The 22,567-nt window shown below is 45.9% G+C and overlaps 1 protein-coding gene and 2 non-coding genes across 6 annotated transcripts in view; 2 read left to right on the top strand and 1 right to left on the bottom strand.

The window, feature by feature from the left end:
- COG7 (component of oligomeric golgi complex 7) overlaps positions 1–22,567 on the bottom strand; it is a 55,833-nt gene that overhangs the window by 24,917 nt on the left and 8,349 nt on the right. For all 4 annotated transcript variants that reach the window (XM_036460119.1, XM_036460121.1, XM_045589353.1 and 1 more), the window contains 5 exons: positions 22,061–22,229; positions 9,587–9,669; positions 8,738–8,860; positions 2,927–3,125; positions 277–404 (listed from right to left, as the gene is read on the bottom strand). In XM_036460119.1, coding sequence (XP_036316012.1) covers positions 277–404; positions 2,927–3,125; positions 8,738–8,860; positions 9,587–9,669; positions 22,061–22,229 — 702 coding nt within the window. The remainder of the gene's footprint in view (positions 1–276; positions 405–2,926; positions 3,126–8,737; positions 8,861–9,586; positions 9,670–22,060; positions 22,230–22,567) is intronic.
- On the top strand, positions 3,248–3,326 carry LOC118731687. Its single transcript, XR_004991941.1, has one exon. It is a non-coding gene; the product is annotated as a small nucleolar RNA U2-19 (small nucleolar RNA).
- On the top strand, positions 3,487–3,556 carry LOC118731686. The gene has a single exon (XR_004991940.1). It is a non-coding gene; the product is annotated as a small nucleolar RNA U2-30 (small nucleolar RNA).

Raw genomic sequence — 22,567 nt, 5'->3', positions numbered from 1 at the left:
TAGGAGACAATCAACTTATCGCCACCCAGATGGAAGCTTCCCATGTGGCTAGACTGTTATTGAAGATTTGAAGCAGAAAACTGGGAGTGCACATCTGTGGTCTCATCTTACATTTGGTTCCCAAGAGCCCACATGGCCCTTAAGGCTGGCTTTTGCACACCTGTCCCATCTCCGTGCACACCTAAGGCCAGCTCACACCTTCTCCAGGGCATACCCTCCCCCACCCTTGCCTGGCAAACAGAATGAGCTAAGCCACCAGTGGGGTGGGGACATTACCAGAGGCACCGCACTGATCTGGATGAGGAGGTTCTGGGCTTCCATCTCGCCGTACCTGAGCTGGTAGGGCTTGTACGGACCATACACGGCACCCACCAGCTCCATGACCTTCACCGGGTTGTGCTCCTCTTCAGGGAACAAGAAGGGAGAGGCAATCAGGAACAGTCAGAAGTCAGCCCGGGAACAGCTCCTGGGTCCTCCATTTCATCACAGCCCGCTTTTACTGTCCCTGGGAGCTGCACCAGTCACATCTTGATACATTTGGCTGTGGCGTTCTGTTTGTCTAAGAAGCACTATTAAAGCTCTCACCCCTCACCCCAATAGCCCACTGTGGTTAAGAACCCCTTCACACTGTACCTGAGAAGTAAAACATCATTTGAAGTCAAAAAGAAAAGAAAAAGAACACCTTCCAATGCTGCAGAGCCCGGGCGCACTCTCCGGGCCCTGCAGAACAGGTGCTCACACGGGGGGTCCCAAAATGCCCATCTTCAACACACAAAACGTAAAACTTCCGAATCAAAAATTTACATGGCACAGCAATTCAACTTCTCTGATCTCTACTTACCCAGTGGCTTTGGCATCCATTGACAATCTCTGCCTGAATAGACTACACATTACTGACCATAAATGGATTTTTCCTTTTTTTTTTTTTTTTTTACTAAAATCCTCACTGAGGATATGTCTTTATTGATTTTTAGGGAGGGGGAAGAGAAGTGGGGAGGTTAGGGAGATGGGAGAGAAAAACACCAATGTAGAGAGAAGCATCTCTCGGTTGCCTCCCTCATGCACCCTGACTGGGACTTGAACTGCAGCCTAGAGGTGTGCCCTGTCGGGGAGCCGCACCAGGAGCCTGTGGGCGTCGGACGTCGCTCTCACCGCCTGAGCCACCCGGCCAGGGCTCTTCCTCACTCTTAAATATGAACTCATGAATTTTTTTATTCATTGTGTTTTCAGCCACTACTGTCATTATTCATTTTAATATTCAAATTATTTCAACTATGGTCAGTGGCTGCTCCTTCAGGTTGGCGCCTGTACCTTTGTGATATGTCCCTATTAGTCTGAGTGCTTTCTTGCTTTTTGACACAAAATGTTCCAAGAACCAATAAAAAGATATAACAACTCATAGCTATAAAGTGGCCATTAAACATTTAATGACATAAGAAAATGCTCCTATATTAAGCAAAAAAGAGAATATAAGATTTAAAAATATACACATATATGCATGTGTGTGCATATAAAGTATTTACATGTATTTATGAAAAATGAGTCTTTATATTTGAATTACTGGGGGCAATACAGAATGTTGTAGTGACTCTCTCCGAGTGATAAGGTTACAGGTCATTTTTATCCTCTTTTTTTTTTTATGTTTCCAAAGGACTTTTACATGAAATGAAAAAAAAAAAAAAAAACCTTTTTAAAACTCGCTTTAGGAACCATTAGAGATTGTACCCCACTATGGCTGACTACCGAAGCACTTCCCTCCTCATTCCCCTCTCTTCCTTCTCTCTGAACGCTGTCCATGGCCAGGGAGGAAGGCCACGTGCCTCCCTCGGCTCCAGCAGGACACACGGTCTCTACACCCGCTCCGGCCACCTGTAAGGGCCCACCCCGGGCCCCTGGGAGCGGCCACAGCCACCGTGCCTCTCCCACAACCAGACCTGACCAGTGAGTGTGCCAATAACACCTCTGAGTCACCAGGAGCCTGAACAACAAACATACTTCCTGGAATGTCCAAGGCAATTATATGCCAGTGTAATTAAAGAGAATAACTATTAAAACAAGCTGAGCTGGTGACACAGTAGCCACACAGCACAAGCAGCCCTTTCTGGAGCTGTTTCCTGATCTGACAGCAGCATGCGTCACAGTGTCTGTGGTGCCTAAGAGTTGATGATGCTTTAGGAACAGGTGGAAACCGCTGGGGATGCGCGGCGCCCTCAGCATCGTGTGCCTAACGAAGACAGGAAGTGCCCTCCTCGCGGATGGCAGCGGGGATGCCCTTCTCCCTGTGGCCACCTGCAGTCCTGACACAGCATCCCTGCTCAAAACTTGTTGTCAGCAGAAAACTCCTCTGAAACCTAGCGTTCAGGCGGAACTGCCTGCGGTGATATGGTTATTTAAAAGGACGAGAACACTGCCCGGCCTGGGGCTCAGTTGGTCGGGTGTCGTCCCGTACACCAAGGAGGTTGAGGGTTCAATCCTGGGGGGAGGGTGGGCACGTGTAGGAAGCAACAGATCAATGTTTCTCTCTCCCTCCTCCTTCCTTTCTAAAAATCAATGAGCATGTCCTCGGGTGAGGACTGAGGAAAAATAGTTCTAAGTAAAGGAAGAGGACACTACCTTCCCAAAGGAACCTCTGCCAGCTGGTGGCCGCTAGGTCCGCCTGCCTTTTACTGCCTGAGACCCTCAGAAAGGCGCAGCGGGCCGTGCGGGCCGAGCACCGGCAGCACTGCTGCCTGGTCCAGCTATGCAGCAGCAACCATTCCCATGAGGGCACTGTTTTCCTGGGAAAAGGTTTCATGTCTGTTGAGAAGGAAAACAGTGACACCTCCCATTTCTGTAAAATCAGCCGCCTAAAAAGGCAAACCAGCCCAGGCCTCAGAAGCGCGAACAAAGTAGCAAGACCAGCCAGGGCCTGGGAGAGGGTGTTTACCTGCGTGGGGCTGCAGTGCCACCTCCAGCCCCTTGGCAAAGTGGGCAGTGGCAGCGTACAGCTCCAGCAGCTTGGGGAGCTCCAGCTCGGGCCCCGCCTGCTCCACACTGGAGCCCAGGCACATGGGCAGGGAGGGTGCCAAGTCCCCCAGGGTCTGGATTAGCAGCACAGTCACCACCTCGTAGGGGTTCTTGAAAACCTGCAGCAAGAGAGGGGTATATGCGTTAGCACACATGATCAAATGGGTGCATGCATTCTGAAGAAGCCATCTCCTGGACCACTCCCAGGGCCTAATCAAGAGCTATGAGCATCTGCTGATTGGATCAGTGATGAAAACAGCCCGATCTGAGCATCAGAAGACCTTCCATCCACCTGATGCGTGATCTCTCTAGTTCTGAGAAGCAAAAGTATAAAGTAATTTAAAACAATGAGTGTGTGTGTGTGTGTGTGTGTATTCATGTTTGTAAAAGTGACAGTATTAACTGAGGACCTGTTGATGGATGAACGAGACTGGGGGTGGGAAGGTGGGGACATATGTGTTTGAAAGGCTGATCAGTTCTGAGCAATGATGAAAAGGTTCAACTACTGACCTTTGTAATTATGAAGGTTTCTACACTTTACCTGAGCTTAAAAAAGAAAAAAAGAAAAAAAAGCTATGAGCCCCAAGTTTTCTTCACAGCACATGTGAACATGGTCAGAAACAAGAGAACTGGCAGGACCTACAACTTGTCCAGAACATTGGCTATTACTTGCCTATCACAGGCCCCAAGAGCTGAACTATTTCAAATCAACAAAATGGGATATTCATATGGTCACCAAAAACTGGCTAGAGGGAGGGCTGTGAAGATGACAATGCAGAAATTGGGAAGGTATAGAAGGGGGAACAAAATAAAATTAAAGAGCAATTCACTGAAAAAGAGCCGAAACCTGTTTGGCTCAGTGGATAGAGCGTCGACTTCGGGACTGAGGGGTCTGGGGTTCGATTCAGGTCAAGGGCATGTACCTTGGTTGCGGGCACATGCCCAGTGAGGGATGTGCAGGAGGCAGCTGATCGATGAATCTCTCTCATCAGTGTTTTTAACTGTCTCTCTCCCTTCCTCTCTGTAAAAAATCAATTAAATAAATAAATGAAAGCTGAAGGATCTTCCAGCTCAGTCACCTCTCCTCCTGACACAGATCTTCAGTAATGGGAAGGACCACCAGGAATAGTGTATCCAGAGCCTTTCAAATTATAGATTCATCTATTCATTGAGGCTTTACCCCATTCTGTAAACAACAGGTACCTTAGACTAGACCACATGTGTCAAACACAAGGCCCGTGGGCCAAATCCGTCCCGCCAGGCCTTGCAATGTGGCCCGCACCGCGCTGTCATCACTGCACTCCGCTGCGTTTCCATCACAATGACAGTTTATGACTGTTCAGTAAACCATTCGGCCCGCGATTTAGGCTGGATTTTAGATTTTGGCCCCTTCTCTGATTGAGTTCGACACCCCTAGACTAGACTAACACAGTGAAGTTAGAGAGGGATGCTTTCAGATTACCACTGCGGATTAAATGCTTCTTTATTATCACACTAGTGACCCGGTGCATGAAATTCGTGCACATTAAAAGGGAATTAATTAGCCGAAACTGGTTTGGCTCAATGGATAGAGCGTCAGCTTGGTGACTGGGGGGTCCTGGGTTCAATTCCGGTCAAGGGCATGTACCTTGGTTGCGGGCATATCCCCGGTGGGGGGTGTGCAAGAGGCAGCTGATCGATGACTCTCTCTCATTGATGTTTCTAACTCTCTATCTCTCTCCCTTCCTCTCTGTACAAAATCAATAAAATATATTTAAAAATAGAAATAAAAGGGAATTAGAGGAAATGTTTTAATATTGTTATTTACCCTTTCTCTGTAATAGAAGTATCACAGATGAAAGAAAATTAGTAAAATGTATATGAAAATCTTTCACCTGTCAGAGTCTGGTACATGCCACAGGACCCAGAGTCAAGCCCAACCCACCTGCATGTGCCTCGAAATCACACGAGACCCAGACCAGCCTAGCCCCACCCACAATGGGCAAGATCCAGAGCCGGCCAGCCCAACCCCCATCAAGCCCCCCGCCAGACAGGGAGCTCAACCTCAGGTCCTCCGGCCTGGCGTCGGGCAGGGGGTGCACCCTCAGGGCCCCCGTAAAGCCCCATCAGGTGAGGGGTGCAGTCCCAGGTCCCCCAGTGCACACCAGACAGGGGGCACCCCTCAGGTCTTCCGGCCTGGTACCGGGGCAGGAGTCATGGCCTGAGGTCCCCCAGCCCAGTACCAGGCCATGTCTTTTGGTCGCCCATCAAGCACCATTGGGGTGGGGGTAGGGGATAGGGATGGGGGATGGGAGGGCACAGCCTGAGAGGTCCCCGATCCTAGGTATATACCCAAAAGAACTGAGAACAGGGACACAGCCCTAGTGGGTATGGTTTAGTGAATAGACCGGCCCATGGACTGAGGGGTCCCAGGTTCAATCCCAGTCAGGGGCACATACCACAGTTGCAGACTCAATCCCAGACCCTTCCCTTCCACTCTCTCTAAAAATCAATGGGAAAATATCCTCAGGTAAGGATTAACAATAAGAACAACAAAAAATACTTGAAAAAAAAGAAAGAGAAAAAAGAAAGAAAACAGAAACACAAATAGATATTTGTACACCAATGTTCATAGCAGCATTATTTACAATAGCCAACAGGTAGAAGCAATTCAAGTGTCTCTCATCAGATGAATGGATAAACAAAATGTGGTACATCATAAAAAGGATGGCATTCTGATACATGTTACAAAATGGATGATGCCTGAAAATATGCTAAGTGAAATAAGGCAGACAAAGGGACAAATCTGTATGATTCCATTGATATGAGGTTTCTACAATAGGAAATTTATAGGAACAGTAGACTAGGAGTTATCAGGTGATGGGGAGGGAGGAATGGAGAGTTATTGCTTAATGAATACACTTTTCCTGTTTGAGATGATAAAAAAGAGTTCTGGGAATAATGGTGATAGTTAACATTGTGAATATACTTAATGCCACTTAACTGTACACTTAAAAATGGTTAAAGTGGTGCCCTAGCTGGTTTGGGTCAGTGGATAGAGTGTTGGCCTGCAGACTGAAGGATCTCGGGTTCAATTCCAGTCAAGGGCATATGCTGGGTGGCATGCTCGATTCCCAGTAGGGAGTGTGCAGGAGGCAGCCACTCAGTGATTCTCCATTATTGATGTTTCTATCTCTCTCTCCCTCTCTTCCTCTCTGAAATTAATAAAAATAAATATTTTAAAAAAGGAACAAACTACTAATACACACACACACAACCAATGAATAAGTCTCAAAAAGCGCACTGAAAGAAGCCTTACAAAAGGTTCTTACAAGGGTATTTCTTGGATCACATGATCTCACACATCTAAAGGAAATAATGAACAACACAAACAGACCCAGAGAAAGAGAACCAGTGATTAGACTCTCAAACCTCAGAGGGAAAAGAAGGGGGGATGAGGGTAAGGGGAAGAGATCAACCAAAGGACTTGTGTGCATACATATGGGCCTAGCCAGTGGCCATGGACAACGGGGTGTGGGAGTGTGGGGGGTGGTGGGGGGCATATCTAGGGAGGGGTTTGGGATGGGAATGGGGGAATAAGGACAATTATGTGAGACCATAATCAATAAAAAAAAAAAAAAAATTTTTTTTAAAAAAAACAGACACACACTGCAAGGCTCCATTCACATCATTCCCACACAGGCAAACTGATGCGTGATCGAAACCAGCAGAGCAGTGGGTGCCTCCCCAGGTGCGGGTGCACTGATGAGGAGGGAGCATGAGGGAACTTTCTAGCTGGTGGTCTCATGTTCTGTACCTTAATAGGGATGAGGCTGCACATTTGTCAAAACTGCATTTGTCAAAACTCACCAAATGGCATATTTAAGATGACTGCATTCCCAAGTTTTATAAAAAATAAAAAAAAAAGCATAAACAAATGTTAAACTCTAGTTAAAAATATGAATGTTGTTTGTATGCATATATTTATAACCCATAGACACAAACAATAAGATGGTGAAGGCCTGGGGCAGGGGGCGAGGGTGAGCTGGTTTGGCTCAGTGGATGCAGTGTTGGCCTGCAGAATGAAGGGACATGGGTTCAATTCTGGCCAGGGGCACATGCCCGGGTTGCGGCCTCGATCCCCAAGTGGGGGGCATGTGGGAGGCATCCAATTGGTGGTTCTCTCTCATCATTGATGCTTCTATCTCTCTCTCTCTCTCCCTTCCTCTCTGAAATCAATAAAAATATAAGATGGGTCAATTACAGGGCAGACACATGGACAGATGCCTAAATCTGTGATAAAGCTAACACAGTAAGATGCTCACTGTGGGACCTGGGAGGTGGGTACACGGGTGCTCACTGCACAGTTATTTCCAGTTTTTATATGTTGGGACGTTTTCATAGTAAAATACTAGGGGGAGTATCTGAAGGCGACACAGTCACCCCAGCACCCTTGGTGTCTTTTGCACTAGCGTGAACTTCGGAAGAGGACCACCACCTCCCATGCTTATATCCTGAAAAGAAAAGGGGTCACAGGCCCCCAAGTATGACCTAGCATAAATGCACAGCTTGTGAAATTGTGGCTGCAGCCTGAACAGCAGTCTGGGAAGTCTAAGTCCTTTTCCTTAGAGGCCAGGAATATTTGTACCAGTGGACAGGGCTGCCTCCATCTCGTGCGAGCAGCAGAAGAGGCAAGCACATGGTGGGCAGGGCCAGTGAAAATAGCTCACAAACACTGAAGCTTCTCCAGGAGCTGTTTCCCAGTTTCCCTTCCAGTCTGAATTAGGGTGACTGAAGGAGGAAGAAGTGAGGAGGGAGAAGAGTGGCGTCACCATCTTGCATGTCATGACCCTGCAGGACTTCTCTCCGACTGCAGCTGAATTCGCTCCAGCAAATGACTGGCAAACATAAGTTTGAAAACATGTAAGTCACACCATAAACAGACCCAGTCAGCCATCACTCAGAGTCAGACAGCCTTTTCCCTTCTAAAGGAAGACCCCAGGGCCTCCTGGCACGGAGACAAGGTAGCACAGGGTGTTGGAGCATCATCCCGACGGGCCAACGTGAGGTTCCATCCCAGGGCAGGGAACATATAGGAATCAACCAATGAATGCATCACTCCGTGGAACGGCAAATCAGTCTCTCTCCCCACTCTTTCCTCTCTAGAATAAATGATCAAATCCACCAATCAATAAAAAGACGAAGGGACAATAACTCACACCCTTTCGGCTAGAGATTTTTGGAAAGAAATTATGAAAAGGTTCCGCTTCACAAAGCTGCCCAGTCTTGCCTCTGACCCAAGTCAGAGGGTGCCTGTAAAACCACATTCTTCGGCTAACTCCCAAGGTATTGTGAGAACAAGAGAAACTAACTATAGGCAGGGAAAATTTTATCCAAAGTTAAGATAAAAATGATCTTGATCTTGTTCTCACAAGCAGCACCTGACCAAAAGCCGCCTGCTTTCCGATCAGAAGATAATGGCCTCAGGAATTCCAGGCTCCCCTGCTGAACTACAACTAGCACTGCCACATTAGATTCTACTTAAGATACAGACAAGAATGATGATAAGAGCTTTAACAGATCTGGAGGCCTTATTGCCTTGGGATTGGAAGCTTCTCTTTAACCCCTTCCATGCTGGCGGCAAGCAGGAGGCTCTTCAGAAGTGCTCGGCAGTGAGAGGTCACTCCCAGAGCGGGCACCTGTCTCCTGTCACCAAGGCTCTGTTCTCCCTAGAGCCCAAGCGAACCGTTACCTGCGTAGCCCATTGGGTTTGCGTGTGCCAAGCTCCGAGTAAGACATCGTAGAGTCCGGTGAGCTGCTGCTCCAGGGGGAGGTCGCTCTGGCACAGCTCTTGCCAAGCTGCTACAAGCTGCGCCTGTACAAGCAGAACAAAGGGGCCCGCTGGGTACACCAACACACGCTGCCCACTAAACCGCCCTGCCCTCTACCATGGCAAGCGATGTACTGCTGCCTCCAACCTGAGCAAGCATGGCCCCGATGGTCGTGCACTTCCAAAGACAGGAAAAGCCACTTAGCGTTACCTGCTCTGATCATCAAACCAAACCCAATCTGCTCCCTCCAGTGACCCTTTCTCCTTTTATCTTGCTCCAAAAGCAGGCCAATGCACTTCCCTCAGCAGGCCTCTCCCTTCTGAAGGGGGTAGGGAGCTGTGTTTTAGCTTCAAGTCCTAACACTACTGCTTAAATAACACATGAGCATCAGACCTGAAAGAAATCAGGTTGGCCCAGGACACTGTCGAGTTTTTCAAGACCTAACTCAACAACCCTAGGAAATATATGAAATTCTCATGGCTGGCTGAGGGCATAATAAAGCTTAAGACATGAATCTCTCTTAAGAGAAAAAAAACAAAACAAAAAAAAAAACCCACAAGTTTTCAGTCTATAAATGAAATCCAGCTGTAAATAAATATAACAGAGACCAAAACTGGTGCTTCCTTTTCCAACTGGCAACTGACCGAATGCCCAGGCTGGACCCCGAGCACCCCCTGCTGGCTAATGATAAGACAGTCAGAGCAGGAGGCAATTTTCACCTGTGAGCATGAGACTAGGATCCCGCAGGCATGATCCTGCGCCCTCCTCACCTTGTGGCACTTGTAGTAGTATGCAAGGAGCTGGGGCATCCGGTCAATTTCAGTGAACACCTTCACAAACACTTTGGATTGCTCTAAAGGAGAACATAAACATGCAAATGCTGTTACAAGGTTTTCTGCAGCAGCCAGAGAAAGAATTTACCAAAATAAATGTGGATGGACACATGAGCTAGCATTCAGAAATTCCTACCTAACATGGCATAACTCATGGGTGGAGACCGTAAATGTGCAACGTAAGTAAAGCTGGGGGAGAATCTGTCTCAATTGGACACTGCTTGTTCAGAATAATGCGTCAATAAGCACCATTAATATAGCTAAGTTTATATATCGGCCAAGTAATCGTTCTATGGGACTAGAAAAAAGTCAGAATCGGGGGTGGGCTTACTGTAAAACTGAAGGAACTGCCTCTCAAAGTTGTGGGAGGGGAGGGTGAGAGCCCCCCGCAATTCTGTGCTTTAAGCAACTCACCTGCCTGGCTCCGAGGGAGAAGTACATGTCAGTCTCAGAAAAGAATTCCAACAGCCGTCCACCAAGCCCAAGCCCAGAGAAGGCTGCAGGCCAAAGGGCGTCAGCAGCATGCAAGTCAACTGCGAACCCAGTGAGCCCCACTCCTCCTCCAGTCCGACCTACCCGGCCCATCTAACACTCAGAGGAACTGACACTGACTCAGGCAGACCGGCCTTCACGCTCTCTCTCTGTGTCGCTAATGCCTCATCAGAAGGGCCTTTCCCAATCAGCCGGCCTAGGCTAGATTATTGCTCCTAATCCCTGTCACATCTTCCCCTCCATAAAACTAATCACAGTATATGCTATTCTATTCAGTTACTTGCATAATAGCTTATGGTCTTTCTTGGAAATATACGCTCCAGCCCTAGCCAGTCTGGCTCAGTGGCTAGAGAGTCGACCTGCAGGCTGAAGGTCCCAGGTTCGAGACTGATCGGGGTGGATGCAGGAGGCAACCAATTAATGTGCTTCTCTCACATGGATATTTCTGTCTTTCCCTCTCTCTTCCACTCTCTCTAAAAATCACTGAAAAACACCTTCAAGTGAGAATTTAAAAGAAGAAAGGTAAGCTCCACTGGACTGGGGCCTCTCCTGTCTTGTTTCACTGTTTCTAGGGGTTGGCACAGTCCCGTTAGGCAGTGCCCGTGAACTGCTCTCTCTGAGCCACGCTGCCAGGGGCGCTGGGGTCAGGCTGCAGCACCAGAGCCCGTGCTTGCGAAGAACTGCTCCCGCCCCGGTCTGCGGGCCGCAGGGCAGCACTGAGCTGCCAGGGCAGGTTTTTTTGGAGGGGTTGTTGGGGGGAGAGGGCGAGTTGGAAGGGTTGTGATGATCCAGTCCTTAAGCTAAGGCTGAAATGTAGGCTCTGCTCCCTAGTCCCCACACTTCTCCTGGGCCTGCCCTTTAAGTCCCAGCTCTCCCCTTTCCTTGGTGATCAGCGGGACATGCAGGTTGTTAGTCGCAGTGTGGATGGTGATAGAGAAGGGACAGAGAAATGAGCAGTTTAAGGGAGTATGGGCTTCGATCTTGAGGTGTAGGAACCTAACTCATCTGGCTAAGGTGTAGACGTGACCTTTTTACAGAAACTACCATTTAGGACCAACTGCTCATTTCCATACGTGCCAAGCATGGGATCAAGCTGTGTCCCAGTTAGCGTAAACACTTCACAACAGGGTCGCTGTGAAGGTTAGATTTTAGGCATCCATCTCTCACCCAGGGTGAGATTTAACGTGCATCGCTTCTGCGTACAGGGAAACACAAATGCAGAGTGAACAGCGTTGGCAACGGGAAGGAGCCCCATGGAACAGGACCTCGGGCGATAAGCTCAGGACTGGCTCGAAGATAACAGCACCTCGCTTACGTCAGCAGTATTACAGCATGTTCAGGTGGGAAACAAACAGAAGAAGGAAAACTGCCTATAATCCTATCACACTGTTAAACATTGGCAACATTGTGGTGTATAGTCACAGAATATTTTTAGAAAAAAACTTCTAGTGTTCACTAGTCTAAATATAATCACAGCTTTACAATCTCTACCCAACACAGCAGAATTTATTATTTCTTAAAACTAGTAATAAAGCTAAATTGGGGTATATAGCAAACCCACTTAGTAAACCACAGTGAAACTTAAAACCAAGGGACTTGTGTGCATACATATGAGCCTAATCAATGGTCACAGAGAACAGAGGGGTGGGGTATAAGTAAGGGTAGGGGGAAGTGGGGGGATAAGAACACATATGTAAAATAATAAATAAATAAATAAATAAATAAACAAATAAACAATAAATACATAAATAAATAAATAACAATAAGAAGAAAGTGTGAGGTAACCGGAACCCCAAGAACACCTGAGAACGCCTTTACTGCCATGCTAGCACTCAGCAGCTGTATGGTAATACAACCTGGGGCTATTGGGTAAGGATTTCTGGACTTATGTTCCTGATCCTCCACGGGTGGGAGCCCTTACCTGGGCTGATCCTCCTGCCCAAAGTAGTTACTGATGATACCAAACACCTTGGTCATCCAGTAGAACCACGGGTGGGACAAGGAAGTATAGTAATTACACAGGGGTCACCACCCAGCATCCCACCTATATGACACAAAATCAAACCACTGCTCCTTTGTGTGTAAAATTAAAGAGAGGTTTCTGGCTTGCGTGGACACCAAAGGAAGGGACCATCACTACTTCCTCCTGGGAGAGGTGCAGAAAATGTAACGAAGACCTTGTCTATACAAAAAGAAACCGACAGCCAGTTTGAAATGGAATTGCCATGGCCTAGATCAAAGAATATCCTTACATGTTATTATTCTAGAAGGTCATTATAATTTTTCCCAGATTTAGGTTATCCCCATTACCTATAATAGTACCTCAAACCCTTGGGTATCAATAAAAAAATCATCTTTTTGGTGCTTGGAGACAAAGGTAACACATCTCTAGATATTTTAGAATTACAACAGCATAATGTACAATTATCCCAAGCAAATTTACAAACTAAATTCTTTGAATGTCTAACAGCAATTTAAAAACTACATGAAAGGATTTAATCCCTTCCATTGTGTAGAGAGCCCTTGGGAAGGCACCTGAGCATTCTATATTGGCTCCTCTTGCCCTTTTGGCCAAGAGAGACCCTCTTCTCATGGTCTAGTTGCCCACAGCTGTTGGCCTGAGCTTTCAGTTCATGCTGAGGTTGAAGCATCATGGTGGCTGGTACCATTGATCTCTCACCCAGTGGGGTGAGCTGGGCCCTCTCTGGAGAAGAAACCCGGGTTCCCCAAAGTATGAGATCAGTGCCTGGGCCTCGCCAGCATGCAAGGGGATCCCAAGGCAGGCGCTGGGGGGTGGAGGCCACAGGGGCATAGGCTACTATGGAGACAGAACTGAACCTCACATCCCCCTGCTTGCCCCCGGAGGATGGCTGGTTAGCCAGAGACGGGTAAGATTCCTCAGGGAAGGAACAACCTATGACAGGCACAGTCACAGAGGGGCCATCAGGAGAGAACTTGGGGGTCAACAGAGGTGGGGCACAGACCCTTACTGCCCCTGCAACTTTGCAAGGCCTGAACCTTCTGAGGGAGGTCTCCTGACCCCATGGCTGCTTCGCTTCCCATGCACAGCTCAAATCGGGACCCAGGTAACAGACAGAGACTTGGCTGACAGCAGCTGCCCTCTCACTGCAACAAGACTTGTTTGAGAGGTCTTGTACCCATGGTGAGGGGAAGTGGGTTTTTGATATCCAAATCCAGCCTAGTACCAGGAATGCTCAGGGCCTACTCAAGAAGGCAAATAATCCTTTCCACTAATACACACAGGGTAAAATAAGATTGTTGTTGGAGTGTTGAGTTTGACAGTAGTCTAGTAGTCAATTTCTCAGAGGAAATTAAATTGGCTAATGGAAATAAGTGAATATTCTGGAAAAATTTATTGTACTGTACAAAAAGCTGTTCCTAAAGTGTTAACAAAAATTCTTATTGGCAGTTCATCTCATGATAAAATTGCATAACATGTAATGAACCTAAAGCAGTCATAATTCAGAATAATTAAAATGTAAAAGCTATCAAGACTATATTATAAAATTTCCAAAAGTCTCCTAATATTTAATTTAAAAAAGGGGATAATAGTGGAAAAATATCCTGCGATCTAAATTACATCTAGAAAATTTGTACTTTAGAAAATTAACTTTCATTTGAAATGCTAACAGCAAAATACTCATGAAAAACATACATGGTGTCAAAACAGGCCAGAGGAAAATCATTTGGGCAAAAAAATGAAAAGGGATCCCAAGTCAAATTTATAGAAAATATCCCTTTCTTAACTTTTGGTTGAGAATATGTTTGTATATTTTCAGAAAACAACTCCGAGATCATGTGGATTCCTGCAACAGAGAGGAATTGACAGGAGTGCTCCAGCCATGAAGACAGAAGAGAGGCAGTCCAGAGATGGAAGATGCTGACAACGCCTTGCCAGACCAGCAGACAGCAGTTGTGCTTCGCTGCAGGTTGCCCAGGACCAAACCAGAGAGGGTCAGACCTGCATCACTACCATTTGTCCACCAACCAGATCTGAAATACCATGGCTGACATATACAAAAAAGGAACTGTTCGACATTGAAATTGGGACTCAAAAGAATTGTCGGCCCAGAAAGGAACTCACTACAGACTGATTCATTTGCCTCTCAGCATAACCATTATGGCTTGTCTCAGTTTTGGTTCTTATAAGGATATTTCTTATATCACATGACCTAACACATCTACGGGAGATAATAAACAACATAAACTGATGAACAGAAACAGACCCAGAGACAGAGAAGCAGCGATCAGACTGTCAAACCTCAGAGGGAGTGTAGGGGAGGGTGGGGGTAAGGACTTGTGTGCATGCATATAAGCCTAACCAGTGGTCATGGACAACGGTGGGCGGGTGTGCGGGTGTGTGTGTGTGTGTGTGTGTGTGTGTGTGTGTGTGTTGGGATTGGAACTGGGGGATGAGGACAATTATGTGATACCATAATCAATAAAATTTTTTTTAAAAAAAGTAATAATACATGGATCATTAGCCCTTATAGAGGAATTCAAGATTTATAAGACTAGTGCATTTAAATTAAACAGACCCGTTTGTAAGACTGGGGGAAGCTCCTGTTCGGACAACAGAAATCGGAAACTTATACTGGCTGCAAACGCCTCTAATTCAATTCAAAGTAACTGCAGGGCCCCGCAGGGCAGGGCCACCGCTGGTCCTGCAGGGTCTGGAAGTGAACTTGTTTGTGCAGCTCCCTGTCTCCTGCCACTTGTCTGCTAAAAGAACTCAGGTCTTCTCTGAGGAGCCATGCATCTGCCTCCCATCCTCCCATTTTCTGCCTAACTGTTCCCAGTGAGGATGACTCTATAAATGGCTGCAGGGCCTGGCCAGACAGGGCCTCAAATCCTCCTGCTTGCAGTAATTGGCTCAGAGGTGCAAAGACTGTCCTCTAAATGCCATCAAGATTAATTGTGGGCCCTGGCAAGTGCAGCTCAGTTGGTTGAGCCTCTTCCCATTCACCAGTAAGGTCACAAGCAGAGTTGTGGGCTCAATCCCCAGTAGGGGACATGCAGGAGACAGCCGATAAGTGATTCTCTCTCATCATTGATCTCTTTCCCTTTCCCTTCCTTTCTGAAATCAATAAAAATATTTTTTTAAATAAGAATCCCCAAAATTTATTTATGCTGCTTTCACATATGATTTCACATTCTATTTCAACATAAGTATTTCTCACAAAGTGTCCTGGGAGGAGAGATGTCAGAATTACCTGGGAAGTGAAATAGAAAAAATGCTCGGACCCGCTCCCTAAAGTACTTCCTCACCGTACAGCCCGCAGGAATCGGCCCGAGGCATGCATGTGCCGGAGAGAACCGCCCTCACCCTCTCCCCTGCTCTGTCCTGGACAAACAGCATTGAGTGTGTGAGTAAATATGAAGAGAAGTGAGGATAATATCAAAGGCAGATATGCAGAGGATGTCATAAGGACCGAAATTCGCTGCGGATAAGCTACTGCCTACTTGTACACTCACAGGACTTCCTCCAAAGCCTTCCCACTTATATAACCTCGCTTCAACTTCAGTGCAACCCTCTGAGTCAGGAAGGTGGAGAATTGCTAACAGAATAAATAAGTCAAGATCACACAACCAGCAGGGCCAAGACCATCTATTGGTCAGGTTCCTGAGACATCCTCTAACACCTATGACTTGTCCATAATGACAACTGACAGACACTAGATTTTAATCTCAGACCTAGCAAAGAATTCCAGGATTGTGCTGGTCCAGACCAGAGAAGAGAGCACTCCAGAGGTAAGTCTCTGGGCCAAGGAGAAACTCAGAAGAATGCCTTACTCCTAAGATACAGTGTTTGGAAAAAATTAAGAACTATGGATGGTAAGAAGAAAGAATAAAAAGCAATCAGACACTTCAGGATAAACATGAAACTGAACAGAAAAGGAGTTAAAAATAAAGGAACTATTTATAAAATTGTGATAATATAAATACTATTCAATTTGATTTAAAATGATGATATAGCCGAAACCGGTTTGGCTCTGTGGAAAGGTGGAAAGAGCGTCGGCCTGCGGACTGAAGGGTCCCAGGTTCAATTCCTGTCGGGGGCATGTACCTTGGTTGCGGCACATCCCCAGTGGGGGGTGTGCAGGAGGCAGCTGATCAATGATCCTCTCTCATCAATGTTTCTAACTCTCTATCCTTCTCTCTTCCTCTCTGTAAAAAATCAATAAAATATATTTATAAAAAAATAAAAAATAAAATGATGATCTATCCCCACTGGTGTGGCTCAGTGGTTGAGCATTGATCAGGAGGTCAGAGCTCGATCCCCAGTCAGGGACATACAAAAATTTCAGAGATGCCGAAACCGGTTTGGCTCAATGGATAGAGCATCAGTCTGGGGACTGAAAGGTCCCGGGTTCGATTCCGGTCAAGGGCATGTACATTGGTTGCGGGCATATCTCCAGTGGGGGGTGTGCAAGAGGCAGCTGGTCGATGTTTCTCTCCATCGACGTTTCTAGCTCTCTATCTCTCTCCCTTCCTCTCTGTAAAAAATCAATAAAATATATTAAAAAAAATTTTTTTCAGAGAGGAAGGGAGAGGAAGGGAGAGAGATACAAATACCAACAATGAGAGGGAATCATTGATCGGCTGCCACTTGCACGCCCCCTACTGGGGATCAAGCCCAAAACCCGGGCATATGCCCTGACCCAGAATCAAACCTGGGACTCTTCAGTCTGCAGGCTGACACTCTATCCACTGAGCCAAACCAGCCAGGGCAATAAAAACATTTTTTTAAATATTAAATAAGTCAATAAAATGATATAGGAGAATGGGTAAGGGGGAGGAGAAGAGAGCTATGAGAACTAAATCCTTAGCTATAACAATGGGGTCAATAGATATTACCTAAAATTGACATATGAAGAAATAAAATAATACATTTATTATGCAGAAATGAAAAATGAAATACCAAAAAACTAGAGTTCTAGAAATCAAAAGTGATGGTCTCCTGGGACTGGAAGTGGGGCATGAGGAGGTAGAGGAAGAGAAGCTATTTTCCCCTATAAGACCATTTAACTTTTCAACATTGTAAGGGGGGGGGGGGGGCACGCGCGCATGAGATTTAGCTGAACTCAAGAAAAAGCAAAGCCAATTAACTCACTTGTGGGCCTGCACGTCCAATCTGTAGCTGAGCTAAGTCTGCCCACAAATGCTGCAGCTCTCATTCAAGCAGAACCTCCAGGCGTTCTGTTCCAGCCTCCTAGAAACTGTCCCCTTTGGGCATTTCCAAGAGCCACAGTCTCAGAACAGGAGGTCCCAGAGGAATGAAGGATCCCTGAATGTCTCCCTGGACCAGCTCCTGCCGTCTCCCTTGATCCCCCCAAGAACGGCACAGTCCTATTCCACTCGTGTTACTGAGAGGGAACTGTGGTCTCACTGGTCACATGCAGCAGCCGGAGGTTTATCAGTAAAGCCAGGTCTGTCCAATCTCTAGTCAGCACTGCGTCCTCTCAGCCAGACTCCTCAGGAGACTTACTGATAAACTGTGACCAGCGATGAATATTCCCTGAACAGAAGCTCCTTCATCTGCTCAGGCAAACCATGCTGTTCCCAACCTTCCTTTCCAGCCTCATCAATGACCATTTCCCAACATTCACTCCACAAAAGTTGGTTTAATTATTATTCCCCAAAACAGGCCCAGTTTTCCTAAGTCTGTACCATTCAAGCATGCTCCCTTTGCCAAATGCTCCTCCTCACCTAACAAAATCTTACACCCAGGAGACAATTCTCATACTATATTGCTAAGTGGGGGGGCAACAAAATAAAATATATATACTCAATAGGTATACATTCCTGGAAAGATGTACGTATACAAAGGGGGGAAACTGGAAGAAAACACTGACAGTAATCCCTAGGTGGTAAGTTTACTGCTAAATCTTCTTTTCTCTATTTTTCAAATTTCCAATAACCCACATATGCATTACTTTATAACAAGAAATACTTTTAGATGGTTTAAGTCTATCTCTTTCACAGTTCTGCACAGATACTAACTCCTGCATAAAAGCATCCTCCCTCTTCGTTCGTCCTTCCCTTGGTCCTGGCCAACGCGGCTTTCACATTCCATCTTGTAACTACTGTGCCCTGCTCTCTCCCGGCCTCACCTCGACCAAGCTGTCCTGACAGGCAGAAGCCTTATCTGACTCATCCTGATATTCCCTGGTGTTTCTCGAATTACTAATGCGTCGAAGTAACAGTTACCCGTTAGTTAGCCCTTTGAAAGTTCTTACTGTGATCCTAGATGGGAACCATAAAAAACACACAAACTCAACCCCCAGATTTGGTGGCTTGAGAAGTGAGTGAGTAACTTGGTAAACACCAGCATTCCACACACAGCGAAGGCCTCGAAGACATGGGTCTGATGTCAAGTAACTCCTGGCACGCTTCCCCGGAAGGAAAGGACTACACAAGCCCGTGCTCCCAGGGTGACCGCGGGAGCACGGGAGGCTGGGCCCTGCTGGCCCTCACCGGGCAGCAGCACTGCCTGGCTTCTGACTGCCCCCTCCTGGCCAAAACATAGATGCCACAGTCTTAGAATTCAATTAAAAAGAAGGAAAAAACACGAGCTGACTCACCTTTTAGAGCTGCTTTGCTCCCCTTCACATCTAAGAAGCCCAATACACTTGCTAAGAAGGAAAATCTGTAATAGCAACTACTGCAGAGAAAATCCAGCTAAACTCTGGAAACCTGCCATAGATCTTACTTTAATGGGTAGGACTCTATGTGAGGAAATTACTATTTGCCTTTAAATGCTTATTCTTTTCATAAGATAGCATAAATAAATGCATCTTTCTATTACAAGTAAAATTATGCCACAGAAAGTTGATTTAACTTATCAACTGGTTGCATAAAACGAAGTAAATTGTCCTTCTGGGAGACAAACAGAAAAGGTAATGTGTTGGGGAGTATGAATTTACCAGAGCTTTCCCTTTAAAAACTGCTAGATAAAGAAGCACTTTACCTGACCAGTATGGTGGAACACCAACCTATGAACCAAGATGTCACGGCTGGATTCCCGGTCAGGGACGTGCCTGGTTGTGGGGAGCATGCAGGAGGCAACCAGACAATCAATGATTCTCTCTCATCACTGATGTTGATGTCTCTCTCATTCTCCCTTCCTCTCTGAAATCAGTAAAAAAAAAAAAAAAAAAGGAAGGAAAAAAGCAGCAGCACCGGGGCTTTCCAGGAAAGATGGTTGACTAAAGAGCACATTACTTTTTTTTTTTTTTTTTTTTTTTTGGGGGGGGGGGGGGAAGGGGACCTTCCTGATAGCAAAATTAACCACGAAAACAAACACACACCATTTCGTCTATGTTGAAGCCAAGAAAATACCTGTACTACAAACTTCAAAGAATGCTAAGCAATCATTTTGGTTCAAGAGGAGTGAAAGTGCTGGGAGAGTTCTGAACATAAGCACGAAGCCGCCCGCCGGGAAGGAATGAAGACAGAAAGTGAAGGGAAGTCAAGGCATGGTATCACTATGGGTTTGATTCCTGTTTGGGACCGTGCAGGAGGCAACTATCAATGTTTCTCTCTCACATCGATGTTTCTGTAATTCTCCTTCCCTTCCTCTCTAAAATAAAAAATAAACTTACTATAAAACCACAATAATCAAAACAGTGCGGTACTGACATAAGAATAGACAGTCATAATATTCATACGCAAGTGGAACTGCAGACAAAAAGTACTCAACAGGGCCATAACAATATTGATAAAAATGCTATTTAAATCCTAAAAGAGAAGTGGAAAGAGCAATGACCTGTGGACTGAAAGGTCCCAGGTTTGATTCCTGTCAAGAGCATGTACCTCGGGTGCAAGTTTGACCCAGCCCAGGTCAGGGCGCCTGCAGGAGGCAACCACTGAATGTGTCTCACATTGAAGTTTCTGCTGTCTCTCTGTCTCTCCCCTTCCTTCTATTCTCTCTTCCTCCCCCTCCCCCCCAAAAAAGGAAAAATATTCTCAAGTGAGGATTAAAACTAAAAAGAAGAAATAATAAAAGCTTCCAATTGTTTTCATGAGGCCACTTTAGTGAATCATGGTACTACAACCTGACAAAAATATTCACTTATGTGATCTCAACGAAAAAATTCTAAGTAAAATGTCAGCAAACATCCAGTAGGCCATTAACACACACATACACACAGCCACCCATGGACAAGTGGGGCTTGCTGAATTGCAGAATAATGCAACATCAGAAATGCTATTAATGTGATTTGCCATATTAGTAGGTCAGAGAAAATAAAAATAATACATTTGATCTTGATAGATGCTGAAAGGCATTTAATAAAATTTTACAATAATTTTTGAGACTACCTAACAGTAGTATTGAGGGCTGACTGTGAGTTCCATTTTGGTGTGGTTTCCCTCCCAGGGAGAGAGGCCAGGCCTTTGCAGGCCCTGGCGACCAGGACTGAACTGCAAAGCCCCCAGTTAGCAAATCTTCAAAGGGAGGACAGCATAGCTGTTTGGCACAAAGAGGTTAAGCTGCTCTCACCCACACTGAACACTCAACTAGCCACAGGATCGTTCTCAAGGGTTCTAGATGGGAACAGGGGACTGTATCTCCCAATCTGTTGTCCCAGCTTCATTATTAAAAGCACTCCCTTTTCCTCTTAAAAGAGTCCTAGTTTAATAATAAAGTATATGGTCAAACTCAGTATAATGAAATGTTATGTTTATATGTATGATAAGAGTTTACATTAGTATATACACAGGTTGCATATTCATGTTAACTATCTAGCTATAGATTTCCAAAAAACATAATTAATGAAGCCTGGTCTCAGCACATGCAACCACCCTAAAACAAATTTAAGACAGCACACAGAACCCAAGATAGCATCTTCTTGTGACTTATCATCAGAAATATGCCACCATATAAACAAAGTCGATACTACCTCTCAGGAGCCAGGGAGGGAAGCGTTTCAGAAAGAAGGGAGGAAAAAATATTAACACTGATGAAAATGAGAAACAGCCAAGTATAAATGGATGAGACCTCCAAGTTGCTGATCACAGTTGTTGGAGAGCTTCAATGCAACAGGATGAGAAGAACATTAAACCCAGAGCACAGGGCTTGTTGAGTGAAGAAGCAGGAGCAGTGGACAGATTACGTTTTGTGCGGCACCCAGTCCCCTCAATCCCCAGCCACCCAGGGCCAGCCCAAGGCACAGGCAAGCCTCAGATGTCAGCTGTCCAGCCACCCAGGGCCGCCCAAGGCTCAGGTAACCAGGGCCAGCCAAGGCTTGCGCTGCAGGCAGTGGCAGCAGCAGAGGTGTGAGGGGGCGTCGCCTTTCCCTGAGTGCCGGGTCACCTCCCACCCGAGGGCTTCTGGACTGTGAGAGGGGTCAGACTGGGCTGAGGGGCCGCTCCAGTGCATGAATTTTCATGCACCGGGCCTGTAGTACCCACATAATGTTCTTTGACAAGGGTCACAACTCATCAAGTGGTACACTTAAGATCTGTTCATTTCTCTACATGTAAATTTTACCCCAAATAAGAAAAAATCACAAACCACTACTTAATTCAAGTTACTAACATAAATCTTAAGTGTTTAGGAGTGAAGCCTACTGATGTCTGCAGCTTACTCTGAGATGCATCAGAGATGCTGAGCAAAAGGTGGCCAAATGGGTAGACACGTGACAAAGCAAATACGGCAAAATCTAATGCTAATGCTAGGATCCTGATGGTGTGTTTACTGTAAACTTACTTCAACTTTTCTGTATTTTGAAATTTTTCATTACAATGTTGAGAAAAAGGCAACCACCATAAAGTCACAATTTACTTTCAATCTACATAATTTAATCATCACTGAGGCACTGTAAAGACTGAACTCTCAGAAAACTCGTATGTGTAAGGAGGGGCACCCAGAGGGAAGAAACAGCCAGCACTTGCCTACAGACTGCGAGGTGAACGCTCCGACGATCTGGGGACTGGCCAAGGCCTCCAGCCTGTTCTTCAAGGCCTCCAAGTGCACACATTTTTCTGAGTAGTCCGGCGTGTCCACGAGCATCGCTAAGCTGCTTTGCATACCTGTCAGCTTGGCGGAAATCACGGCTATGTCCTATAAGAAGACCAACACAAAGGATACTCATTTTAGAACACCCCTGCTACTTCAGTGAACAGACAAAATGCATGAAAAGGCTTAAGAAAATGGCCAATAAACCTGTTTACTTTTATTAGTACTCAAATACATACTAAAATTAGAAAGTGCCATTTTCCTAACCAATTGGAAAAACTTTTTTTGAATATATTTTTTTACTAATTTCAGAGAAGAAGGGAGAGGGAGAGAGAGAGAGATAGAAAGATCAATGATAACAGAGAATCACTGATTGGCTGCCACTGCACACCCCACTGAGGATTGAGCCCACAACCCAGGCATGTGCTTCTAGCTGGAATTGA

The sequence above is a fragment of the Pipistrellus kuhlii genome, unplaced genomic scaffold (genome assembly GCF_014108245.1).
Source record: "Pipistrellus kuhlii isolate mPipKuh1 unplaced genomic scaffold, mPipKuh1.p scaffold_m20_p_31, whole genome shotgun sequence".
Classification (NCBI taxonomy): Eukaryota; Metazoa; Chordata; class Mammalia; order Chiroptera; family Vespertilionidae; genus Pipistrellus; species Pipistrellus kuhlii.
Note: the sequence above shows the minus strand (reverse complement) of the source record. Positions and strands in the feature narration are given on the sequence as shown.